Below are 23655 nucleotides of genomic sequence, written 5' to 3' on the forward strand. Positions count from 1 at the left end.
CTGAAGTCAAGAATAATGACTGTTAAGCTAGCTATCCGGCTTGCTATCTATTAGTTATATAGCTGTATATCTATTAGCTAACTGACCAGCTAGCTATCTTGCTGGCTATCTGTTATATAGCTAGTTGTCTAGCTGGCTATTTAGTGGCTATCTATTAGCTATGTATTTGCTATCTATTAGCTAACTGGTCAGCTCGCTAGCTATTTGGCTGGCTATTAGTTATACAGCTAGTTGTCTAGCTGGTTAACTAGTGGCTATTAGCTACCTATTTGCTATCTATTAGCTAACTGGCCAGCTAGCTAGCTATCTGGATGGCTATCTATTAGTAGCTAGTTGTCTAGCTGGCTATCTTGCTATCTATTAGCTAACTAGCCAGCTAGCGCGCTATCTGGCTGGCTATCAGTTATACAGCTAGTTGTCTAGCTGGCTAACTACTGGCTATTTGCTATCTATTAGCTAATTGGCCGGCTAGCTATCTGGCTGGCTATTAGTAGCTAGTTGTCAAGCTGGCTATCTATTTGCGAACTGGTCAGCTAGCTGGCTATCTATTAGTTATATAGCTAGTTGTCAAGCTGGCTAGCTTTCTCTCTATTTACTTCCGGGTTGAGTGGACGCTGGTGTGTATGGCTGCCGCTGCTCACCCACAGAAAAACTTCTCCCGTGACTGAAAAGTGACCTTGAGAGTTTTGAAAGGCGCTTAGAAATGAAATGGATGATGATGATGATGATGATGATCATCACCAAGCGCCGCATGGTCACAAGTGGCGCCCCAGCCGGGCGATCTCCTCCAGCAGGAAATCCACATCCTGGGCCTGCGTGGCCGGGTTGGCAAAGACGCAGCGGAAGAAGTTGACCTTGGTCCCCGTCGGCTGGTAACCAATCAGGACCGAGCCCTTTTCCATCAGCTGACCTTTGATCCGAGGGGCCACCTGCAGTCGGTGGGGCACAAGTCATATTTGGGGGAACACGCTTATTTCAACAGTTTGTCATTTGTATTGATTGATTTCTTTTTAGGTGATGGCCGCAGCTGGCGTTTGCTCTCGTTATCGGAGGAGAAATGTTCTTGTGAGTACTTGTCAGATGTTCTTGCCGTACATGACAGCAGCATCTATATATACATAATGTGATACCTCAGTTTATGAACTTAATTGGTTCCCAGAAAGTGTGTATAAGGCCAAGTTTGTCTGCCAAACATTTATTTCCCATAGGAAACAATTAACATGAGAATAATCCGTCCCTAGGTGCCTATAAAACAATTTTCTACTAAATAAGCCTTAAAACTACACCAAATCGACCTTATTTTATGTAAAATAAATGTGATATTGTATTGTCGCGAAAAAAACGAAACTGTATTGTGTAATAAAGTGGTTTTATTGACCTTTGTGATGGTCGATGTATATCCGATGATATCTGGGTTAAGTTGCCGTGCTTTCTCTGCGATAATACCCTCAGGCACACGGTCCTCTGCTAGCTGCTTTTCGCTCATCCAAATCAACAGAACCTCTTCTATTGCCTCAGAACGTTGCTTAGACAACACGGAAACACCCTTAGCCACACGTAGCAATGATCGACTTAACGTACTAAATCACACAAACGCACACCTCGTTGGTGTTTTTCGATGTACTTCTGCTCGACCGCCATTTTCTTTTGTGTCCTCTTCGGCTTAACACTAGCCTATGGTGGGGTCTTTTTCGCTGCCATGATCGCAAAAGTACTCCACTCGATAACAAACCACGTCTGCACTCAAAGTAAGGGGGTGTGGGAAACTAGTCCGCCAGCCACCTTGGCGCTGTGGTTTGGTTCATCCGCCGAAAACTAGTTCGTATGGCAAGATAATACTCTCGCGAATTTAATGTTCGTAAGGCGAGTTTGTGAGCTAAAGTGTTCGTAACCCGAGGTATCAGCGTATTATCTAGATATAAAATGTTCCGTCTCCATTTGTACTTTTCATTCCAATGACGACAAGGTTGACGTGGACAAACCTGGTGGAGGCGCTTGTCTCGGTCGTCACCCGGCGGCATTTCTCTCAGGCTGGGCGGAATGTACCAGAAGCACACGTTGCTGTGCTCCGGCTGCGTGAAAAGCGGACCACAAGCGTACCGAGCGCCGCCGTGTCATTTCGCAAGCCGCTACTTTGTCAGACGCCGAGAAAAAGTAGCGGGAAAAACAAAACTTACTGTGTTTTTGACCACCAGTTCAAAGTCTTTCCTCCTCTGCAGCAGATCATATAAATACTTTCCATTTCCCAAGCACTTGTTGACCTGAGCTGCGAAGCCCTCGGTGCCCTGGAGCCAAGGGAGTGGGGGGCGGGGCATCCAGTATGGAAGAGAAAGTAGACAAAAGAGTCAGCGCCGATCCTTCAGGGTCTGAAAAAGCCCAAATCTGGGCCACTTTGGGCTCAGCTTGTTGCTGGTGTCTGTTTGGACAGGCCGATGGATTGCCCGGCAACAATGACCACCTTTGCCTTCCACATGAGCCAGAGTTTGAAGACGTCCACATGTCTGCCGCACTGGATGCTCTTGTCTCCGGTGTCGTAGCTCACATCGTAGCATTTGTCTTTCTGGAACAGGTACGGCGCACCCAATTCGTTGCATTTTTGCAACAGGCCCTGCCAATGAGGCCACACTTGGATTCAACTGCGCTGGACACCGAAGGTGAGAAAACCAAACAAAACCAAAACCACCAGTGTCCCAAAGCCCGTCGCGATTAGCGCCATCGTCGGCTATCTTACTTTCTTCTTGACCAGTATCGCCGAGCACTGCAGGGGAACGCCCATCATCTTGTGAGGGTTCCACGTGACCGACCAGGCTCTGCAAAACAAGCCATTAGCTTCCTAGACAGCGTCCGCGACGAACCAACCAAGGTGCCGGCGCGCCACTACCTTTCGATGCCCTGGAGCTTCATCCTGTGTCGGTCGGAGAAGAGTAAGCCTCCGCCCCACGATGCCTGCAAGGACGGACAAATCAGACCCCGTTCGGAGGACTGACGCCGCAGAGCGCGAAAGCGAGTCTTACGTCCACGTGCATCCAGAGGGTGTGTCTCTGGCAGACGTCCGCAATGGCATCCAGAGGATCAAAAGCGCCGTACAAGGTAGTGCCTGCCGTTGCGTTGACATAGAATGGAACCATGTTCTGGAAGAGGAGCATCCGTAAGTACGGCCCAAACCTTCTCTTCTTTTGGACGGGCTGGCCTTTGAGACGCTGACCTTTTCTTCGGCCGCAACAATGGAGGCCTCGAGCTCTTCGGGAATCATTTTCCCTCTGAAAAGCCCCAAAGCAAGTGTCACATTTGTGGACATGCGCGACGTACGTCCCTCCCACCGATCGTGATCAGCGTCCTGGTCTACCGATACATGCGAAGAAATCGCTCCTTCGGGCATCTATCGTCGATTCAACAACCGATTTGATCAAGCGGCTCAGAATCCAAGCCGAAAGTTCACAACAAAGAACAGGTGAGCAAAGGCGCCGTACCTTTTGTCGCATTTGACGACGAATACGTTGTCGATGCCCAATCCCAGAACGGCGGCGGACTTCTTGATGGAATAGTGACTCTGTCCAGACAAAAGCCACAGACGGTCATGGTCAGACACCCGCCGACACCTCGCGGCAGAAATAAAAATAATTTCTATATCCGCTGATTCGCTTTGGTGAACATGATGACGTACTTCCGGTTTGAGTGTACGCGTGTGTATTGTGTGTGAATGAGAGGAATCCAAGTACAAGAGTCATGTGATAGGGAGAATAGATAAAGAAGGTGGATGATTTTAAGTACTTGGGTTCAACCGTCCAGACTCCAGAGCAATGGAGAGTGTGGAAAAGAGGTAAAGAAGCGTGTCCAGGCAGGTTGGAACGGCTGGAGAAAAATGTCAGGTGTGATGTGTGATCGAAGGGTTTCAGCTTGGATGAAACGAAAGGTCTGTAAAACGGTGGTGAGAGCAGCCATGATGTTTGGACAGGAGTCAGTACCGCTGACGAAAAGACAGGAAGCACAGCTGGAGGTAGCAAAGGTGAAGATGTTGAGGTTTTCTTTGGGAGTGACCAGGTCTGATAGGATCAGTAACCAGGAGAGACCAGGTTGGATAGGATCAGAATCAGAATCATCGTTATTGCCAAGTATGTAGAACACACAAGGAATTTGTTTCCGGTCGAACACGCTGCACTAGTATCGTCAGCAAAAAAATTGCAAAGAGGCACTATACAATTCCATTTGGGCTACTGTTCAAAGAGTTAATGGCTTGGGGGAAGAAGCTGTTTAAATGTCTGCATCAGTGACCAGGTTGGATAGGATCAGGAATGAGTACGTTAGAGGGACAACTCATATTAGAGGCTTTGCAGAGAAAGTCAGAGAGGCCAGACTGAGGTGATTTGGACAGGGCCAGAGGAGAGACAGTGACTATATCGGGAGAAGGATGCTGAGCCTTGAACTGCCAGGTAGGAGACCGAGAGGAAGACCAAAGAGGAGGTTTACGGATCTTGTCAAGGAGGACATGAAGGTAGCCGGTGTGAGAGAAGAAGATGCACAGATTCGCTGTGGCCACCCCTGAAGGGCAAAGTCCAAAGAAGAAGAGGTCTTGGTGTTATTGCCTTTGTTGGTTGCAAGAAATTGGAGGGTGAAAGGTGGCCTGTTTTTTTCTTTTTTGTTTTTTTTTTGCAGGCCAAGGTGTCGGCGGAGGTGCTTGTGAGTTGACCGGACCTTGTTTGTTTCCACCCCGCTGGAGTGGTCGCGTGACATATTCTGAAGACGGAGAGTATTTAATTACGTGTTCCGAGGTGAAAAGGGCCAAGTGAGGCAGAGCTCCCATTCCTCTTGTCTTCACTTCGGGGTAGAAGTAATATCTTGCCACCAGCATACTGTAAAGGTTGGAGATGGCGCCTCCTTCAGGAGACAAAAACAAGGCATTGGGGCTCACGGTCTGACTCCGCGCGTCCCACATGGGCCAGCCGAAGCCTGGTACCGGTCCGAGGCTCTCTGGCTCAAAACCCCTCCCCCTTGCCCCCGATTTCAAGAGCACAAGGGATCCTCCGACCTTACCCGGTGAAAAGATCCCATCTCCTTCGTCATGGGACCATCTGACAATGCTATGCATCTTCTTGAGTAGAACTTCCTCCATCAGGGTGAAGACGGGAGATACCTCGTACGTAAACCTAGAGCAAACCTGCTTTGATGAGTACGGCACATGGAATATGCAAATTTGGTCGGAACGCTAATTGCGATATGGTCCTTCTTTTGCGGGGAAAAAAGGTGTCAGTTCGGAAAAGCGCTTGGTTCAAGGGACCCGGGCCGATGGAAAAACAGGTCAGTGCAAACGACATTTTGAAGGAGGAAGGTACCACAGCACATCTTGAGGGTCATCCATTCAGGTTTCAAGATGCTGCATAGTACCGTCATATGTTGTTCCACAGGGTTCAATTCTGGGGCATGGGCTGTTTTCATTCGATCTCCTTCCTCTGGGTCGCATCATAAGGAAATCAAGAATTTTCTTCCGCCGCTAAGCAAATGACTGTCAGATTGACGTCACTCCGAGCTAACAACACGCCACTGGTGGTCGATCTCCATCGCTACTTTGAAATCGCAAATGTCCACCAATTGGAACTTCAACATCGTGTTTCCGCCTCCAATAGCCGTACGAAGCCGTAAGCCAAACGTCCAAAGGATCTTACATGTTGGTGTTGGCGACGGATGTCAGCCATTCGCCAGCGACTCCCACCACGTCCAGGCCTGCGAACAGTTGATTGAAGAAGCGAGGATGGCCTGCAAAGGGAGACTCTCGTACCGTTCGTAGGTCCAAAAAGATGGAGATCTATGTTGGCGATTCACGTCGGCAACGGTTGGAAAGGGACCAAAAAGATGCGCACCTGTATTGACTCCATATTTCAGTGTGTCTCGACAATCCACCAAGATTTGCTCAAGGGTGTCTGGTTTTTCAGGCAGGTCCAGACTAAAGCCTTCCAGTCCTTCTTTGAGCTGGTGAGGGTGGTGAAAATCCAAAACCTGAAAGACGGTTGGCATCGCTGCGTGGTCATTCAATTGTCCGTAGGGAGGAAGGTCCTACCTTGGAATTCCTTTCATAGGCCTTGCAGATGTAATTCATCAGTATGTTGAAGATCTCCTGGAGAAATTCCCTGGTCATTCCTTCTCCTCCTGAAGTGGGCAGAAGGTCTGTTGGCGGAAACACGCGCAGATAAGAACAAGCGTGCATTTTGCGCAACTAACGCGGCGCTGCGATCGGTCGTCACCTTTGCTGTAAATGTCGCCGAAATCGCTCAGAGTCGGTTTCTGTTCTCCCGGTGAATCTTCGGGGAAATTTTCCGTTTTGGTCACTTGACCCGTGACGCCGTCTGAAAAAGCCCAGCGTGCCACGTGAGTATCAAGTCGTCATGGGCGGCCTAAAGACTGTGTCATTCCGCAGGACATCGCGAGGACGTCCCTGCGGCCGCCATCTACCCAACCATTTGCCTGCTATTCAAATGTCTGGTTGAGAGCGACGGTGTGGCTTACGTAGCTTTGCGGTGACAATCCCATCTAGCGCTTGTCCGTGGCTCTTTGCTCGGATGTTGAGCTCGTCGCCCGATGTCCGTCCACCTGGACGAGGGCGGCTGTCAGGGCTTTGGACTGCCAAGCCATTTTTCTCAAGATTTGCGCTTATTTAGCAGTCCTCACCAAACAGTCATTAAGTTTCTGCGATTGTTTCTGTCCAGTGAAGCGAGCGCACTCTGTACTCGCAGTCATGTCTCATTGCCTTTTGGTGAAGTTTTTAGTGGGATTTTCCACTTTATGATGACGTATTACACACGTTTCCCTACCATTCCCTCCATTTTTTTACTCCATAACTGCCAGGTGTCAAGCAAAAAGAAGCATTAGCATCTCTATTTCTCGACCTGGCAATTTGCTTTCCTAGTATTCAGTGACAGCCATTTTGAATTTCTGACCAAAATCTGCCTGCATTCCATCGTTGATATTTGCTCATTTATAGTTTGAATCTTTTCCGTTCTTGTTTAGAATTTCGAAAGCTTTCCAATGGTGCCTTACTCGTGCATATCTGACATAAATTAAGAAAGTTATGACAATTTGCAACTGTAATAAAGAACTCACTCACAGATTGTCATTTTTTAACAGGCAGAAAATCCCCGCATATTTCCAACATTAAAAATGCCATGATTTCCTTATTATTTGTCACAGAACAATAACATATATACATCATTTGAAAGCTATTTAAATGCACTTTAATACGCTCTGAGAAAATGTGTGATCACTTTGCTGCTGTGAATGTAAATGTCTCCAGTGCCAGACTAATAAAGGCAAATCCAATGAATTATTATTGAAACATTTTGTCACATCCCGATGAAATGTGAGTTCATCGCATGCTTTGAAAGTCTCCGCCTCCTGTCCAGTCACGGAATGACACTTACCTGGCAGCTTGAAGGAATCCATCCGGGAATGAAAAAATGGAGTGAGCGTCTCATCGGCGTCACGTGACTTTCCTTGGAAGAACTCCACCTCGCTCGTCGTTCTTCTTCTCGGACAAACGCTGCCGAGTGCACCGAGACGTCCGGGTGCTTTGGACGTTGTGTCACTTGGGAGGCGCGGAGGGCAGCAATAAGCAAGTTATGGGGATGGGGAGGACAGGGGGGAGTTGGGGGAGGCACCCTCCGAGGACGCCTCTCACCGTGCCTGCGGACGGCCTTGGAAAACGAGCCAGCTCAAAAAAACATTCCCATGGAGATGTCAGGTTTTTTTCAGTTAGTATGAATTATGTGAAAGAATGGGGGAGGGGAGTAAACTACAAAAAAGAAGAAGAAGAAGAAATGGAGAATGAATATGACCATACGTGAGATCAATTGAGAAACGGTCGCGTTGTGGTCGAGAAGAGCCGCTGGGTGGCAGTCAAGAGCAATACTGAGGTCGAATGCCGCTGGGAGAAGAATAAAAAAGCCAACGGTGGGTGGAGCCAAACAAGGAAGTAACAGCGACTCAATAACATAACCTGGTATTGTACATACCGTGCTATATATATATTTTTTTATTGGGACATTACTTGGGATTTTTTTTCAGGATTTGATTATGAGGATCACGACGTAAGAGTTTTTATTTCTCATTTCGAGCCGTTGATACCAGCCAGATCTCGTAGGTTTACGTTGGTAGCTAGCTTAGCAGCCTCTTTGAATAGCACAAACGTCAATTTGCTTCCAACTTTAGCACAGCGGACGACGTTCGAGGCGTGTCGAAGAAATAAACAACGTCACGTTCGCTGTATTTGTGCTTGTGACGGTTCACCCCAAAAAAATAATAATCAGACGTCAATTCACGTGACCAATTTGAAATCTTTTTGCGGGGGTGCCTCGACTTTGTCAGTGAATATCACTGAGAAAATGTTTCTGCTTTGGTTTGGATTCTCGTCTCAGCAAAAATATGTTTGGAAATAAACCCGTTGATTGATTCACTCAAGAGATTCCTTTCAAAAGGGGAACAAAAAATGCACTTTCGGAAAACGGCAGCAAACGCCCGTCACGACGGAAGTCGCAATTCTTTATTTCACGCAAAGTTGTGGTCACTAAGATTTTCAAAACAAAAGCATGTTCTGCCAGTTGCAGCGACATTTTCCAAACAATATCAATGGCGTCAATGACACTTAATATGTCATTATCAATAATTATAATAATACATTTGATTCCTAAGCACCTTTCAAAACTCTCAAGGTCACAGTTTTTCTGTGGGTGAGCAGCGGCAGCCACACACGCCAGCGTTCACTTAACCCGCAAGTAACTCAAAAAGATAGAAAGCTAGCTAGCTAATAGATAGCTAGACAGCTAATAGATAGATAGCATGTTTCCTGAGTCAAATAGCTAGGTAGCTAGCTATATAGCTAATAGATAGCAAGCTAGATAGCTAATATGTTTCCTGAGTCAAATAGCGAGGTAGATAGCTATATAGCTCAATGAGCGCTAGTCGCGACGAGGCGTGCAACGTCTTGGCCACCCCCTGTTCTAAAGCACACTTTTGCAGTTTTTAGGAGACGTACCCCCACAAAGCGTGATTGCACGAAGCCCATGGACACGGCGTCGTACTGCTGAGCATCGGAATGGAGGAGACGAGCCGTGAAGCAGTCGCCACGGCGGTGCAGCGCGTGGCTGGAATGTTGCAGAGGTCCGACCAGTTGGACAAAGTGGAGCAGTACAGAAGAAGAGAAGCCAGGAAGAAAGCCTCCGTCGAAGCCAGGCTGAAGGTGATGGATGGATGGATGGATGGATGGATGGTTTATGTCATGCATATTAGCATATTTGACAATAAAGATGACTTTGACCTCGCTCCTATTGTGTCAATTTAAAAGCGTGAAGTCAAAAGCGTTTGACTGTACTTGGTCACCTCGGTTAACACTGGTGATGGGAAGAACGGCTCTTTTTAGGGAGCCACTTCTTTTGACTCGGCTCACTTAAAAGTTTTGGCTCCCGAATCACTCCTCAGTTTTTCTTTTTTTTTTTGTTGTCGCTTAAATTAATTTAAGACCAAAAATATACAATACAGTATATCATTTTTAAAATGTATGTGACTATATGTGTGTGTTCCATCACGGATTTTGACCAATCACGTGCGAAGGGGTTGCAGAATCGGTCCCTTTAGCGGCTCCCTATCAAGAGCCGGTTCGTTCATGAACGACACATGACTCGTGAACACAAAGGTGGTTGGTTGGTTGGTTGGTTGGTTGGTTGGAAGAGCGTGACGTGAGTGATTGTTGCGCTTGATCGTTTCCAGGCAGCCATCCAGTCTCAGCTGGACGGCGTCCGCACCGGACTGACTCAGCTGCACAGCGCCTTGCTGGACGTGAAGGACGTCCAAGGCTCGCTAGCCGACGTGAGCCAAGACTGGAGGCAGAGCATCAACACCATCGAGAACCTGAAAGACGTCAAAGATGCCGTGGTTCAACATAGTCAGCTGGCCTCCGCTGTGGAAAACCTCAAGAACATTTTCTCCGGTAAGCTCCATAGCTAGCTAGCTGTTGTTATGATTATTCGCTGTCTATTAGCTAGCTAGCTGGCTAGCCTTTCAAAACTTTCAAGTTCACTTTACAGTCACAGGATAAATTAGATACTGTAGCTAGCTAGAGAGCTAGCTCGATAGCTAGCTATTAGATAGCAATAATAAATTAGATACTGTAGCCAGCTAGATAGCTAAGAGATAGCTAATAAATAAAGAGGCAAATAAATCAATGAATGTGTGGTTGACAACACGGATAAAAGACTCACGGGCACTTTACAATCACAGGAAAAAATAGATACTGTAGCTAGCTAGCTAGCCAGCTAGCTAGCTAATAGATAGCAACCATTTTTCCAAATACTCAGAAATGAAAGAAATAGAGAACCAAACAAAAGCCGGAACAAAGCGCTAACATGGAAAAGGGGAAATTCTGCCCGCTGGTGGAAGGGAAAAAAAAAAAACCATCGCCAGAGGTCTGGCCAGCGCTTTATCGGCACCCCCAGCAAGAAAAAGCAAAAACCGAACAAATGAGTGAAGAGCTAAACGTGGCAAGCGTGTTTTTGCGTCAGTGCCGGAGATCGTGGCGGAGACGGAGCAGCTGATCGAGCAGGCGCAGCTTCTGCAGGCCCACCGCAAGCTGATGGAGCTGGAAAGCTCCCGAGATGACCTCATGTATGAGCAATATCGCATGGACAGCAAGAACGCCAGCGACATGCAGCTCATCTCCATCTATTTTCAAGACGTGAGTCCACCGCCGCCGCTTTACCAACTCGACCACTTTGGTCAATGTCAGCATTGAAGGACACGCGTCTTGGGCGTCGGCGGCGGACGGCCCGCTTGCGCCCGCTTCCAATGGCAACTCCTCTTTCCGCTCCAGGTTCAGCGGCTTTCGGACGAGCTGGCCAAGCAGTTGTGGATGGTCCTCCAGAGGGCCGTGGTCACCGTCCGCCGCGACCCCACCATGCTGGTGTCGGCGGTTCGCATCATCGAGCGCGAGGAGAAAATCGACCGGCGCATGCTGGACCGTCAGAAGCAGACGGGCTTCATCCCGCCCGGACGACCCAAACGATGGAAAGAGCGAATGTTTGAGGTGAGAAGGAGAAGGAGAAGGTTTTCTTCAAGGGCGTTTGAGGGCTTCCTTCCTCCAAAGTTGCGGTCCGCCGCAGGTTCTGGAGGGCACCGTCAGCACCCGCATCGAGGGCACCCAGGCGGTGACCAGGGAGGCCGATAAAATGTGGCTGGTTCGTCTTCTGGAGATCACCAGGAAATACGTGCTGGACGACCTGATTATTGTCAAGAACATGATGGTTCAGTGCTTCCCGCCGCATTACGACACCTTCAGCAGGTACGGCGTCAACGCTTTCCTCCTCTTTCCGCCTCTCACTTGTTTGCGCCTTGGACTTCCAGACCTAGCTAAGAGATAGCTATCGAGATACGTAGCTGGCAAGATGGATAATGGATGGCTGTTGAGATAGAGAGCTCGCTAGGAGGATGGCGAGCTATCTCGCTAATGGATAGCTAGCTAAATAGATGGCTCACTAGATAGCTGGCTGGCTGTCTCGATGGCTATCTATTGGCTAGCTAGCTAGCTAGCTTTCTATATACATGAGTTACTTCCGGGTTGAGTGAACGCAGGCGCGTGGGGCTGCCGCTGCTCACCCGCAAAAAAAAACCTTTTCCTATGACTGTGAGTGACCTTGAGAGTTTTGAAAGGCGCTTAGAAATGAAATGTATTATTAGCTATCAGCTAGTAGATAGCTAATAGAAAGCTAATTAGCGAGAAAGCTAGCTATCCAGCTAGTAGATAGCTAATAAATAGCCAAATGATAGCTAGCTAGATAGCTAATGGATAGAAATCTGGCTATCCAGCTACTAGATAGCTAATAGCCAACAGATAGCTAGCTCGATAGCCAGCCACCTATATAGCTATATAGATAATAGAAAGCTAGCAGCGTTCACTCAACCCGGAATAGCTGAAATAAAAAGCTAGCCAGCTAGCCAGCTAGCTAGCTGTCTAATAAATAGCTCATAGATAGCTAATAGACAGCCAGCTTGCTAGTGTAAGCGGAACCTGCAGAAAGCAAATATTTGAAAAAGCCCCGTGTGGGTTTCCTTCAGGTTCTTCGGCCTTTACCACAACGCCGTTTCCACTCGTGTCCAAGAATTGGCATCTGAGGACTTGGAGGCCAACGAGATCGTCTCCATGTTGACTTGGGTCCTCAATACGTACAAGAGGTACTGACCGCTCAAGTCATGGCAAGTCCTGCTCTTCTTTTCGCTTCTTTGATCCGCATGTTTGTTAATGGCCAAGCTTTGACGTCGGATGCCCTTCCTGACACAACACTCTGTATTTATCCGGGCTCGGGACCGGCACAAGAAGACTTGCGTCCCTTTGTGGCTCCAGAACGAGCAACTCGTTCAGGAAAAGGCTCCGAAACACAAAATGGCACAAATAAACATCATAAACAAGTGAATAAACATAAATAAATAAATAAATGAAGCACTTAAAATAAATATGTAAAAAAATAAACCGAAATAAACAAATAAAATAAATGTGCACATCTGCTACAAGCTAAATGTCGAAAGCAAACGAAACATCCATTGGCTAAAAGAGATTGTCTGCTGTCAATCCGCTTCAATTCCAAGCCGCGACAGTCGTGTTGGAGGGTTGACCTTTGTTCAGTAAATAAAGAGTGGTCAAAGATTGCGATTGTGGTGTTTTGGTAGCGCGGAGATGATGGGCCATCCGGAGCTTGTGGCCGAGTGCGACATCAACCGGGTGGCGTCGCTGCTGCCTCAGGAGGTGGTGGATGAGCTCCTGGGCAAATATGTCCAGACTTTCACCGTAAGGTTCTTTGAGTCTCCTCAGCGGCCGAACCGGGAAGCGTTTGCACTTTGCTCAAACGCCAACGGGCGCTCCACATTATTCTGTCTGCAGTCCAATATTACCGGCTGGCTGAGGAAAGCTCTGGAAACGGACAAGAAGGACTGGCAGAAAGAAACGGAGCCCGAAGCCGATCAGGACGGCTACTACCAAACCACCCTGCCCGCCATCGTCTTTCAGGTAGCGCGCAGTAGCCTACCAGCCCGCTAAAGGCTCGCCGCCGCGCCGATAATTATCTAGCTAATAGATAGCTATCGAGATGGATGGCTATATAGCTAATGGATAACTAGCTCTTGATAGCTATCTATTAGCTAGCTAGATTTCTATCTATTTAAGTTACTTCCGGGTTGAGTGAACGCTGGCGCGTGTGGCTGCCGCTGCTCATCCGCAAGAAAAAACTTTTCCTGTCCACTGTAAAGTGACGTTGAGTGTTTTGAAAGGTGCTTATAAATGAAATGTAATATTATTATAATGCTAGTGGGCCTCAATCTGCAGTACATGCACCTAAAAGCTAGCAAGCACACATTTGACGACAGTGAGGTTAAAATCCGAGCGAAAGAAAAGAGATGCTTTGAAAGGGGAGTAAAATAAGCTATCTTTACAAAACAGCAAAACCCTTCACTAAATCGCCATGGTGGGGTGAGGTTTCATTTGGATCATTCTTAAAACAGACTTCTTAGGCAACATAGGCTTAGTTATGCTGATGAGGTGATACCAGAGCAAATGGGGCAATCAGGCCAGTCGTCGACCCCATAATCAGTCAGGACAATAGAAGTAATCAGTGTAGCCTCAGGGAGTAGTCCTCTGCTCCCCGACGCATCATAGCAGAGGTCTGGCACCGCCACGTCTGGACAGTATGGATATATAAATGAGGCCAAAAGTACCAGCAAATTTTAGTTCGCTGATGAAGCCTTTCGGATAAGAAGCGAAACGTCCGACACCTTGAAAGAAGTCCGGATGACGAAACCTTCTCAACTATCGCTGCAAATGATCATCCATAGGTACACCCGTCACGTCCTGCAACAAAAAAAGACATTTGTTTCAAAAATGGATTTTTTTTTTTTATCCAATAACATCGTGATAGGCACCTTTTTGGGCCACCCTGCACTTCTCGGCTGAAATAAAAGGCAGCTAGTTCTCTCTTTTCTTTTGCTTGATGCTTTGTCAGATGTTTGAGCAGAACCTGCAAGTGGCCGCTCAGATCGACGGAGACTTTAAAGAGCAGGTCCTCAAACTCTGCCTCAAACAGATGAACTCCTTCCTCATTCGGTATGAAGTCACCCCATTCATCTTCTTCTTCTTCTTCTTCTTCTTTTGAATCGTCAACCATTTCCCCGATGCGAAGAGAATTGTACGTGTTGCGCGTTAGGTACAAAGAAGAGGCCGTGGCCTACAAAGAAGAACATCTGCGAGATCGACAGCTGCCGCAGTGTTACGTGCAATACATGATCGCCATCGTCAACAATTGCCAAACCTTCAAGTAAGTCGCAAGCGTCGGGAGCTCATTCACACCATTTTGCTCTTCGGAATAATTGTACAGTGACACCTTGGCTTACGAACTTAATTGGTTCCCAGACACTGTGCGTAAGGCGAAAAGTGTGTATTCCAAACATTAATTTCCCATAGGAAACCATTAAAATGGGAATAATCCGTTCCCAGGTACCCATGAAACATCATTCTCGACTTTCTAATTTTCTACGCCTTAAAACGACACAAAATATATCGATGAAAAGGTTCCTTCAGCCGTCATCTGTACTTATGCAAGAAACTTTGTCTTGGATAAGAAGCGAAACGTCCGACACCTTCAAAAAAGTACAGAGTACAGTACGGACCACTCCTGTACCACTGAGAGCTTAGCACAGATGACACAAAATAGACCGTATTGTATGGATAATAAATGTGCTATGCTATTATAATTAAAGAAATAAACTGTACTGTGTACTAAAGTGGTTTTATTGACCTTTGTGATGGTCGTTGATGGCCGCTTTCATCCGCATGAAACACTTGATGAGGAACGTAGCTGCCTTCTTCTTCCACCATCTTGAGGAATGATTCCTTATAAGCTTTGGCAGCTTTCTCGTCGGAACTGGCCGCCTCAACATGACGAATGACACTATGAAACCCTGTACGATGCTGAAAGTTCTCGTACCATCCCTGGCTAACCTTGAAATCCTCCATGAACTTCCAGGTTGCCTCTTGACGATATCCGAGTGAAGTTGCCGTGCTTTCTCTGCGATCATTTCTACCTGGTTCCTCATCAATTGTGTTCCATTTAGCTGGGTTGATGGCTTTTTTCATCAAGTGGTGTCCAGATGGCTTATTTGTGGAGCCTGATTGATGGGATATGTTAACCTTGCAGTCTACACTCTGCCTTTGAGCGATCAACAATAAAGTTGAAATGAGTCCAAATGTCACTCTTTTCTACCCATTTTCTCACTCTCGCTCTCTGTCGTCTACAATTTCGTCTATTGTAATTTGCAGCTCTGTGTTTCTGTAACCACCGCCCCACCGCTGCGTTCTTGACCAATCACGTGCGGCTTTAACCGAAGACTGAGGGCGGGGAATAGAGGACAAAAAAAGTGGGCTGCCATTTCCTTTTTAGGTACAACGGGCTCATTCGCGAACGACACGTCATTCCTTTCAGGGGCTCCGTGTGTATCCCAAAAAATAGTTTGTATGCCAAGGTAAAATGTTCATCAATGTAACGTTGCTAAACCGAAAAGTTCATAAGCCAAGGGGTTCGTAAACCAGGGTATCGCTGTATCGCCATGAGATGAATGCATGCTTGTCGGGGGCCTTCCACTCAGGTTTCGAGATGAGGCCTCGTAACGCTGGCTGGCGTAGGGCGTTCCGCAGGGCTGCGTTCCGGGGCCTCTTCTGTTGCGACTGTATTTGAGCGCCGCCCACGTGTCTGTGGCCTGTCTTTTCTAGAGAGTCGGTCAACAGTTTAAAGAGAAAGTACTGTGGGTCCGCCGAGCCCACCGACAGCGACGCGGCCATCCAGAGGACACTCAACGAGGTGGCCAAAGAGGGATGTCAGTTCCTCTTGGACGAAGTCTTCTTGGACCTGGAGGTAGGAAGGTCACGGCGTCCTTTCCTCACCTCTCCGCGTCAACCGACCGCCCGGTCTCTTCTAGCATCACCTCAGCGAACTTCTCACCAGGAAATGGCTGGCGGGCTCTCACGCCGTGGACACAATCTGTGTGACGGTGGAGGACTACTTCAACGACTTTAACAAGATCAAGAAACCCTTCAATCAGGTAACGCCTTGATTGGAGTCGGGGGGGGTCGGGATCTCGGGAGCTCTGGGCGACGTCTGTTCTTTTTCCTGGATTGCAAACTGCTTTTGGCTTGCAGGAAATGACCAGCGAAGCCCTTCGCAGGGTTGTGGTGGACTACATCAAGGCGGTGGTGCAAAAGAGGATCACCTTTAAGAACGCCGACGAGAGGAGGGAAGGCGCCGAGCGAATGATCAAAGAGGCCGAGCAGTTCAAGTTCCTCTTCAGAAAACTGGCCGCCGTGAGTTGTCGCCTCGCCGTCGGAAACGGACGGACAATCAAGGCGACTGTGTTGCAGGGGGAAGACACGGATCGTCTCTGCGGCGCCATCGTGGCCGTTGCCGAAGTCTTTAAGCTGACTGACCCCACGCTCCTCTTCCTGGAGGTCACCACCCTGGTTTCCAAGTACCCCGACATCAGGTACTTTTTACAATTAGCATCATGATGGTGATGAGAATAATAATAATAACCCATTTCATTTCTAAGCGCTCTTCAAAACTCTCAAGGACACTTTACAGTCACAAGATGAGCAGGGTGACATGATGGGTGAGCGGCGGCAGCCATTCGCGCCAACGTTCACTCGACCCGTAAGTAACACAGCAGCAAAGTTATGAAAGGAAGAGGAAAGGAAAGAAAGAAGTAGAAAAACAAAACACAGGAGCTGCTGGAGAGGCAGACACCCGAGCGACGCCGTCTTGGCAATCTGGCTATTTATTAGCTGGCTGGCTAGCTATTAGCTATTTACTAGCTTTCCATGAGCTGTCTATCTGGCTAGTTGTTGGCTATCTATTTGCTATCCATTAGCTAGCTAGCTAGCTTACTATTTGAGTTATTCCGGGTTGAGTGAACGCTGTCGCATGTGGCTGCCGCTGCTCACCCGCAGAAAAACTGATCCTGTGACTGTAAAGTGACCTTGAGAGTTTTGAAAGGCGCTTCGAAATGGATGCCGATCAGGAATCGGGTTGCTGATGTGTGAGAGTTTGTCCCTCCGGCGCCTTCAGGGAGGAGCACATCCAGGCGCTGCTGGCGGTGCGCGGTGACGCCAGCAGGGAAATGCGCCAGATGATCATCGGAACGCTCAGCGAGAACAAAGTCTCTTACGCTGGAGCCACCCAGCCCGTCTTCAAAGACATAGCTGTTCCCACCATCACCATGACGACCATGACGACCATGACAACCATGACGTCCATGGCTACTGCGAAGCTGCTTAAATAAAGCCGCCCCCCCCCCCCAAAAAAAAGCCGTGACTTTCACCCACAAAGTCTCTATTTTGTTGCACTTTTCTGTTTATTTGCTCTTTAATCTGCATGCTGATTCTGACTTTGCTCCAGAAAATTGTCTATGTTTAATTGTCCCACAAAATCTAATGATAATCTCTTGGCCTTGGCGTGCTCAAGTATTGTACTGTGTTTTGATTAGGTTCCATCTGCAAAAAAAAATCTGTCTGACCCTCCAAACAAAGTATTCGGAATAAATAATAATAATAATGCATTTGATTTCAAAGTGCCTTTCAAAACTCTCACGGTCACTTTACAGTCACAGGATCAGTTTTTTTCTGTGGGTGTTCAATGTGTTCATTTCCTCAAGTCAGCCGTCGCCAAAACTTTTGAAAAGCAGCGTTGGGTCCAATTGGAGCGTTCGGAAGCTTTTGGAGTCGCAAAAGAAAGTGCAAGCTGTCAAGGATGACGCCTCGTACTGATGTCACAAACGCTTATTGCGGAATACCGTAAACACTGAAGGACATTTAAAAACAGCAATTAACATTACAATAAGTTCGGCAAGACGTACGGTAAATAAGCAAATTAATAACATGCGGTGTACACCTTATAAACCCAAAGTAGATCACCCGTGATGACGCTAAACAGAGCGTCGTTCTCTGTCGCAATCTCGTCCCGTTTCTCGTAACACGGAACCGGAAGTGATCGTGACCAAATAATCTAAGGACGATTTCAGACAAACATAAATATAAAGGTTCACATAGAAACGTTCAACACTTTGACAAAATAACAAGAGCAAATAAATTATATATTTGTTGTCACGGCAACCAATGACATAGTTATCTATTAGCTGGCTGGCTCGCTCTATTTGAGTTACTTCCGGGTTGAGTGAACGCCGGCGCGTGCGGTTGCCGCTGCTCACCCACAGAAAAACTGATCATGTGACTGTAAAGTGACCGTGAGAGTTTTGAAAGGCTCTTAGATTAGGATTAGGATTATCATATTGGCGCTAGTTACACAAACCAAAGGCGATTGTTGAAACGCCTTCGTTTCATGCTCCAATGTCCTTACAATACCGATTGTGTCCAATTGGCGGCGGTAATTTGTGGCTGCGTCCAATAAAGAAGAAGAAGAAGGAGAAGAAGAAGGGGGAAAAAAAGAAGGGGGCGGGAGGAGCCGCCGCTCTGCAATTGCGGCCGAAGGCGACGCAGTACCGAACGATGCGACTAATCCACCAAAGTGTCCGCGGTGGCAAGAAGAAGCCCGTTTAGTTTCTTTTTTGGGAAGGCCTCGCGACGACTTGGCGTGCCGCGAGTGCGTCTTCTCCCACGTTTGTCGTCGCCGAATTGCTTTTCGGTAAGAGCTCTCGAGGAATGCGCAGATGTTGATGTTGACAACCGAGCAGCGCTAAACTAGGCTAAAGTAGGCTAAGCTAGCTTGGAGGCACCGCGCGTCAAGTAGCCCCGAAGCGAACCGCCTTCGACCGCTTGGCGACTTCACTTGGATCCTCTTTTCTTGACCGACGGGATGCTCCAGTCGTCCCGCGGGCAGTTGAGCGACCAAAAGCGGCTTTCGACGACGGATGGCTCGCTCACGTCCGCGGAAAAGCAAATCGTTCGTTTAGCCGCTCAATTCTTCATCGTCGTGTACGACCAAGTCGCTCACGCGTTTATTTATACCCAACTTGGAGGGATGTGAGAACATTTTTCAAGAATCATTCATCACACATTTTCTAATAGCATATTAAAGTGCATTTCCATAGCTTTCAAATCACGTAGCGATTATTGTTCGGTGACAAATAATAAGGAAATGATAATTTTGGAAATATGAGGGGATTTTGTGCCTGTAATGACACAGTTAAAACAATGAAAATCTGTCAGGGAGTTTTTTCGTACAGTTTATATTATCACAACTTTCTTAATTTTTGGCAGATCTTAACGAGTAAGGTACCATTGGAAAGCTTTTGAAATTCTAAACAAGAACAGAAAACACAAGAAAAGATTTCAAAATATACATGAGGAAATATCAACGATCGAATGCGGGCAGATTTTCGTCAGAAATCCAAAATGGCTGTCAGTGATTAATGGACTATCGACTATGTGGCAGCCATTGTCATTCGGCGCCATATCTCCTTATTGTCGTTGGCAGCGCTTCACGTGTCACGGCGTGATCGTACCGAGGCGTGATCGCTATTCGCTTGGCGTCGGAGCAGCCGGACACCCGTTGGACGAGACGTCATTGGGTGTTTTATGTCCTTGACCCCTCTTGACCTCTCTGGTTTTCCGTCATAGGTCCCCCCCGGCCTCCTCTTTGACCTCTCGCTATGGTGGACTACTACCAGATTCTGGGCGTCCGGAGAGACGCGTCCGCAGATGACATCAAGAAATCGTCAGTTCACCACCTTTACTTGAAAAGCTTACGAGGTTTGGCCAACGTCAAGTCCAAAACAAAACGTTTGGACTTGACGTAGGCACGGCACCATATTTAGCTGGCTATCTATTAGCTATCTTGCTGGCTGCCTATTTAACTAGGTATTATATATCATTAGGAAACGGCCAAGTTGGCGATCTGGCTATCTATTAGCTATTTCTTAGCTATCAATTAGCTAGCTATTAGCTGGCTGGATGTAAGCTGTGTAGCTGTTGGCTATCTGGCTATCTATTACCTATTTATTAGCTATCCATTAGCTAGCTAGCTTTCTATCAATAGAGTTACTTCCGGGTTGGCTACCGCTATCCAGCTAGTTATCTATTAGCTATCTCACTGGCTCGTTAGCTATCTCGCGAGCTATTTATTAACTATATAGCTGGCTATGTAGCTATTAGCGATCTGTTGGCTAGCTAGCTAGCTTTCTATCTATTTGAGTTACTTCCCGGGGAATGAATGCTGGAGCATGTGGCTGCCGCTGCTCACCCACAGAAAAACTGATCCTGTGACTGTAAAGTGACCTTGAGAGTTTTGAAAGGCGCTTATCAATGAAATGTACCATTATTAGTATTATCTATTAGCTAGCTATTAGGTATCTATTGGCTAGGTATTAGCTATCTATTGGCTAGCTAATAGCTATCTATTCGCTATCTGTTAGATATCTATTTGCTAGGTATTAGCTATCTATTTGCTAGTTAATAGCTATCTATTCGCTAGCTAACAGCTATCTATTGGCCAGCTAATGACTGTATTTGGTACAGAAGAAACGTCGGAGCCCCCCCCCCCCTTCCCATCTCAATGTTCTGCTGACCTTTCGCAGGTATCGAAAACTGGCCCTCCGGTGGCACCCCGATAAGAACCCAGAAAACAAAGAAGAGGCGGAGCAGAAATTCAAGGAGCTGTCGGAGGCTTATGAAGTCCTTTCTGATGGTTGGTGGCTAAGCTAATGTGGCTAACGTGGATGGACGCCACGGCTGCCTTTCCAAACCACCTTTTTTTCTTTCTGCCTTTTCAGCCAACAAGAGGAGCACGTACGACTTGTATGGCAAAGACGGGCTGACGGGAGGCGCCCGCGGGCGAGGTAAGGTCACGCCCTTTCACGGCAAAAAAAAACCACAAAACCAGTGGTTAAACGGCTTTGGCCAAATGTGCCGCAGGGAGTCACTTCCACAACGGGGATCATTTCCACGGAGGCTTCACCTTCCGCAACCCGGAAGACGTGTTCAGGGAGTTCTTTGGAGGCCGCGACCCCTTCGCCGAGCTTTTCGGTAAGTCCCTCGGCCTCAAGGGAGCTTTCTATTAGCTATCTATTAGCTAACTGGCTGGCTAGCTAGCTAGCTGTCTGGCTGGCTATCTATTGGTTATATAGCTAGTTGTCTAGCTGACGATCTATTAGCTATCTATTTGCTGTCTATTAGCTAACTGGCCTAGCTAACTTATTGGAATCTATTACTTATATAGCTAGTTGTCTAGCTAGCTAGCTTTCTATCTATTTACTTCCTGGTTGAGTGAACGGTGGCGCGTGTGGCTGCCGCTGCTCACCCACAGAAAAACTTCTCCCATGACCGAAAAGTGACTGTGAGAGTTTTGAAAGGCGCTTCTGAATGAAATGGATTCTTATTGCTGTTGAAGGTGGCGATCCGTTTGGCGAGGATCCTTTTTTTGGCCACGGCCGCCGCCACCAAAGCCAGCGGCCCAGTCGAAGCCGGAGCGGCGGCTCCTTTCTGGGGGGGTTTGTGGGATTTCCTCCCTTTGGTGCTGGCTTCTCGCCTTTCGATCCAGGTAAGAAAGACCCACCTAAGCGCTTGTTGTTGGATTAGGATCGTGATTATGACCCCCGACCTCCACCAGGCTTCGGTTCGTTTGGCTCCATGGGTCACATGGGTCACATGGGTCACCTGACCACCATGGGCAGCCTGGGAGGAGGCGGCTTCACCTCCTTCTCCAGCAGCTCCTTTGGGGGAGGCGGCGCAGGAGGAGGAGGCATGGGCAACTTTCGATCCGTGTCCACCTCCACCAAAATCGTCAACGGCAGGAAGATCACCACCAAAAGGTAAGCCGATCGATCGATCGATCGATCGATTGATCGCTCCTCGCCGCGCAGCCGCGCATCTCCAAACGGCTTCTGGGCCTTTGTCGTCCTCGTCTTTCCCATTCTTGAGTGGAACTCAAAACAAAAAGCATTTGCATTCTGACCTGTCTGTCGTGGTGACATTGACATTTCACAAAATGAGGAAAGGAAAGGAAGAAGTAGAAAAACAAAATACAGGAGCAGCTGTAAAGGCAGACACTCTCATGGCGCCATCGTCAAGTCAAAATAACAAAAAAAATTAACAATAATAGCTGTCTGGTTCGCTAGCTGTTAGCTAGCTAGCTAGCTTTCTGTCTAATTTGAGTTATTCCGGGTTGAGTGAACGCTGGTGCGTGTGGCTGCCACTGCTCACCCGCAGAAAAACCGATCCTGTGACTGTGACCTTGAGAGTTTTGAAAGACGCTTATAAATCAAGTGTTTTATGATACAAGACACGACACAAAGCGTCCTTTTCACCAGTGGATCTGGGCCATCATGGCGGAATGTGCACGTCTGCTACAAGCTAAATGTTGAAGCAAACATGAAGCTGTCGCATCCATTGACGGCAAGAGATCTTCTGTCCCACGTGAATCCGCTTCAATTCCAAGCCGCGACCGTTCCACAGATGCATTGGCGCTCCTTTCATCTCATGATGGGCTCCGTACTGGTTTCCCATAGCGGCAAAAGTCAAGTGGGGGTGTGGATCCGTCCACAAAAGGGCCCCCCATTTGTAATCCTGATTGCATTCGGTGGCTTTTGTGACGGGTTGTCCTTTTTTCCAGGACGGTGGAGAACGGCGAAGAGCGGGTGGAAGTGGAGGAGGACGGCCAACTGCGCTCGTTCACCATCAACGGCAAAGAGCAGATGCTGCGACTGGAACACAAGTGATCAACCAAAAACAAAACAAAACAAAAAGCAACAAACAATTGGAAACATGTTTTTTTTCCTTTGGAGGGTGGGGTGGTGGTTTTTGTGGGGGTGCGCCTACCCAAATTGGCTTTGCGACAACCTCTTCGGTCGGACTTTGTTTCACAAAAAAAAAACAAGCTCAGCAGACGGACTTTTCCATTTTTTCCCCTTCGGAGGGGTGTGGGCGTGGATTTTGTGGGGGTGCGCCTACCCAAATTGGCTTTGCGACAACCTCTTCGGTCGGACTTTGTTTCACAAAAAAAAAACAAGCTCAGCAGACGGACTTTTCCATTTTTTCCCCTTCGGAGGGGTGTGGGCGTGGATTTTGTGGGGGTGCGCCTACCCGAATTGGCTTTGCGACGGCCTCTTTGGTTGGAACTTGTTTCAACAAAAAAAAAAAAAAACAAGCTCATCAGACGGACTTTTCCACTTGGACGCTTTCGGGCGGGTGTGGGAGCACGAGGTGACTCGGAGGCCCCTCGTCCTCCCCCCTGTCGGTTTTGAACGACACCCCGGACAAAAAAGTCTCCGTTCCTTGTAAATTGAAGACTAGAATGTGGTGAGACGGCCGTCATCACCGCATCATCCCCTCCTTCTTTCTTGCCAGTCTAACTTTGTTTCTCTTTAATGATTCCAGCGCTGCCGTCTTGTCACCCACCATTTGTATATTTTGTTTATTTAACGATGCACGTTGGATGTCGAGTCTTAATGTGGACGCTGACTTGAGCGGTCGTATCAATTGTCATGTCCGTATTTCCATTCCCGAGTCGGCTCGTACTTTGTCAACCAATAAATGTCCATTTTCATTCCACTCGGGCCGCCATTTATGGAACGCTTGGCGGCCGCACTTGCTTTGATTTTGGGGGCGTGTCTGAACCCCAAAAAATGATTGGCGTG

The 23655-nt window shown here is 47.7% G+C and overlaps 3 protein-coding genes across 9 annotated transcripts; 2 read left to right on the plus strand and 1 right to left on the minus strand.

The window, feature by feature from the left end:
* Window positions 1–613: 613 nt before the first annotated feature.
* Window positions 614–7801, minus strand: gad3 (glutamate decarboxylase 3). 4 transcript variants are annotated; one of them, XM_089008731.1, is made up of 16 exons: window positions 7410–7801; window positions 6237–6338; window positions 6053–6159; window positions 5856–5991; window positions 5661–5751; window positions 5032–5144; window positions 4760–4875; window positions 3471–3550; window positions 3206–3260; window positions 3015–3131; window positions 2882–2946; window positions 2732–2810; window positions 2459–2608; window positions 2178–2285; window positions 1983–2072; window positions 614–929 (listed from the first exon to the last, which is right to left on the minus strand). In XM_089008731.1, the coding sequence occupies exons 1-16, from the start codon at window positions 7429–7431 to the stop codon at window positions 756–758; spliced, it is 1605 nt and encodes a 534-aa protein (XP_088864857.1). In that variant the 5' UTR covers window positions 7432–7801; the 3' UTR covers window positions 614–755. The 4 variants fall into 4 exon arrangements, with proteins under 4 accessions (XP_088864857.1, XP_088864856.1, XP_088864855.1 ...); XM_089008730.1 differs by lacking the exon at window positions 614–929 and having other exon boundaries at window positions 1020–2072; XM_089008729.1 differs by lacking the exon at window positions 614–929 and having other exon boundaries at window positions 1020–2072; window positions 4760–5144; window positions 5856–5964.
* Window positions 7802–7895: 94 nt separating this feature from the next.
* exoc3 (exocyst complex component 3) lies at window positions 7896–17622 on the plus strand. Of its 4 annotated transcripts, XM_089008721.1 has the most exons (16): window positions 7951–8075; window positions 9004–9223; window positions 9751–9970; window positions 10542–10714; window positions 10850–11062; window positions 11139–11317; window positions 12091–12207; window positions 12700–12817; window positions 12911–13036; window positions 14025–14125; window positions 14226–14336; window positions 15788–15929; window positions 15994–16116; window positions 16214–16375; window positions 16433–16554; window positions 17136–17622. In XM_089008721.1, exons 2-16 carry the CDS (start codon window positions 9080–9082, stop codon window positions 17347–17349), a joined length of 2265 nt encoding a protein of 754 aa, XP_088864847.1. In that variant the 5' UTR covers window positions 7951–8075; window positions 9004–9079; the 3' UTR covers window positions 17350–17622. The 4 variants fall into 4 exon arrangements, with proteins under 4 accessions (XP_088864846.1, XP_088864848.1, XP_088864845.1 ...); XM_089008720.1 differs by having other exon boundaries at window positions 7896–7987; window positions 16214–16554; XM_089008722.1 differs by lacking the exon at window positions 17136–17622 and adding an exon at window positions 16621–17114 and having other exon boundaries at window positions 7947–8075; window positions 16214–16554.
* Window positions 17623–18495: 873 nt separating this feature from the next.
* Window positions 18496–23569, plus strand: dnajb6a (DnaJ heat shock protein family (Hsp40) member B6a). The gene is made up of 8 exons (XM_089009212.1): window positions 18496–18707; window positions 19643–19739; window positions 20599–20708; window positions 20794–20859; window positions 20936–21046; window positions 21411–21560; window positions 21630–21831; window positions 22632–23569. The coding sequence occupies exons 2-8, from the start codon at window positions 19675–19677 to the stop codon at window positions 22735–22737; spliced, it is 810 nt and encodes a 269-aa protein (XP_088865338.1). The 5' UTR covers window positions 18496–18707; window positions 19643–19674; the 3' UTR covers window positions 22738–23569.
* The last annotated feature ends 86 nt before the right edge of the window (window positions 23570–23655 follow it).

The sequence above is a fragment of the Hippocampus bargibanti genome, linkage group LG11, assembly GCF_051943395.1.
Source record: "Hippocampus bargibanti isolate YZ-2025 linkage group LG11, ASM5194339v1, whole genome shotgun sequence".
NCBI lineage: Eukaryota > Metazoa > Chordata > Actinopteri > Syngnathiformes > Syngnathidae > Hippocampus > Hippocampus bargibanti.

What these genes read in the sequence shown, in the direction of transcription:
- exoc3 (XM_089008720.1), top strand. Translation starts at nt 9,080, where the DNA reads ATGGAGGAGACGAGCCGTGAAGCAGTCGCCACGGCGGTGCAGCGCGTG. An exon ending in CCGTCGAAGCCAGGCTGAAG is followed by an intron (nt 9,224 to 9,750) that starts GTGATGGATGGA and finishes GATCGTTTCCAG; the next exon opens with GCAGCCATCCAGTCTCAGCT. An exon ending in TCCAAGTACCCCGACATCAG is followed by an intron (nt 16,555 to 17,135) that starts GTACTTTTTACA and finishes CGGCGCCTTCAG; the next exon opens with GGAGGAGCACATCCAGGCGC.
- dnajb6a (XM_089009212.1), top strand. Translation starts at nt 19,675, where the DNA reads ATGGTGGACTACTACCAGATTCTGGGCGTCCGGAGAGACGCGTCCGCA. An exon ending in TTATGAAGTCCTTTCTGATG is followed by an intron (nt 20,709 to 20,793) that starts GTTGGTGGCTAA and finishes CTGCCTTTTCAG; the next exon opens with CCAACAAGAGGAGCACGTAC. An exon ending in CCCCTTCGCCGAGCTTTTCG is followed by an intron (nt 21,047 to 21,410) that starts GTAAGTCCCTCG and finishes TTGCTGTTGAAG; the next exon opens with GTGGCGATCCGTTTGGCGAG.
- gad3 (XM_089008728.1), bottom strand. Translation starts at nt 7,431, where the DNA reads ATGGATTCCTTCAAGCTGCCAG. An exon ending in TTGTTGCGGCCGAAGAAAAG is followed by an intron (nt 3,132 to 3,205) that starts GTCAGCGTCTCA and finishes CTCCTCTTCCAG; the next exon opens with AACATGGTTCCATTCTATGT. An exon ending in GGCTCATGTGGAAGGCAAAG is followed by an intron (nt 2,286 to 2,458) that starts GTGGTCATTGTT and finishes CCTTGGCTCCAG; the next exon opens with GGCACCGAGGGCTTCGCAGC.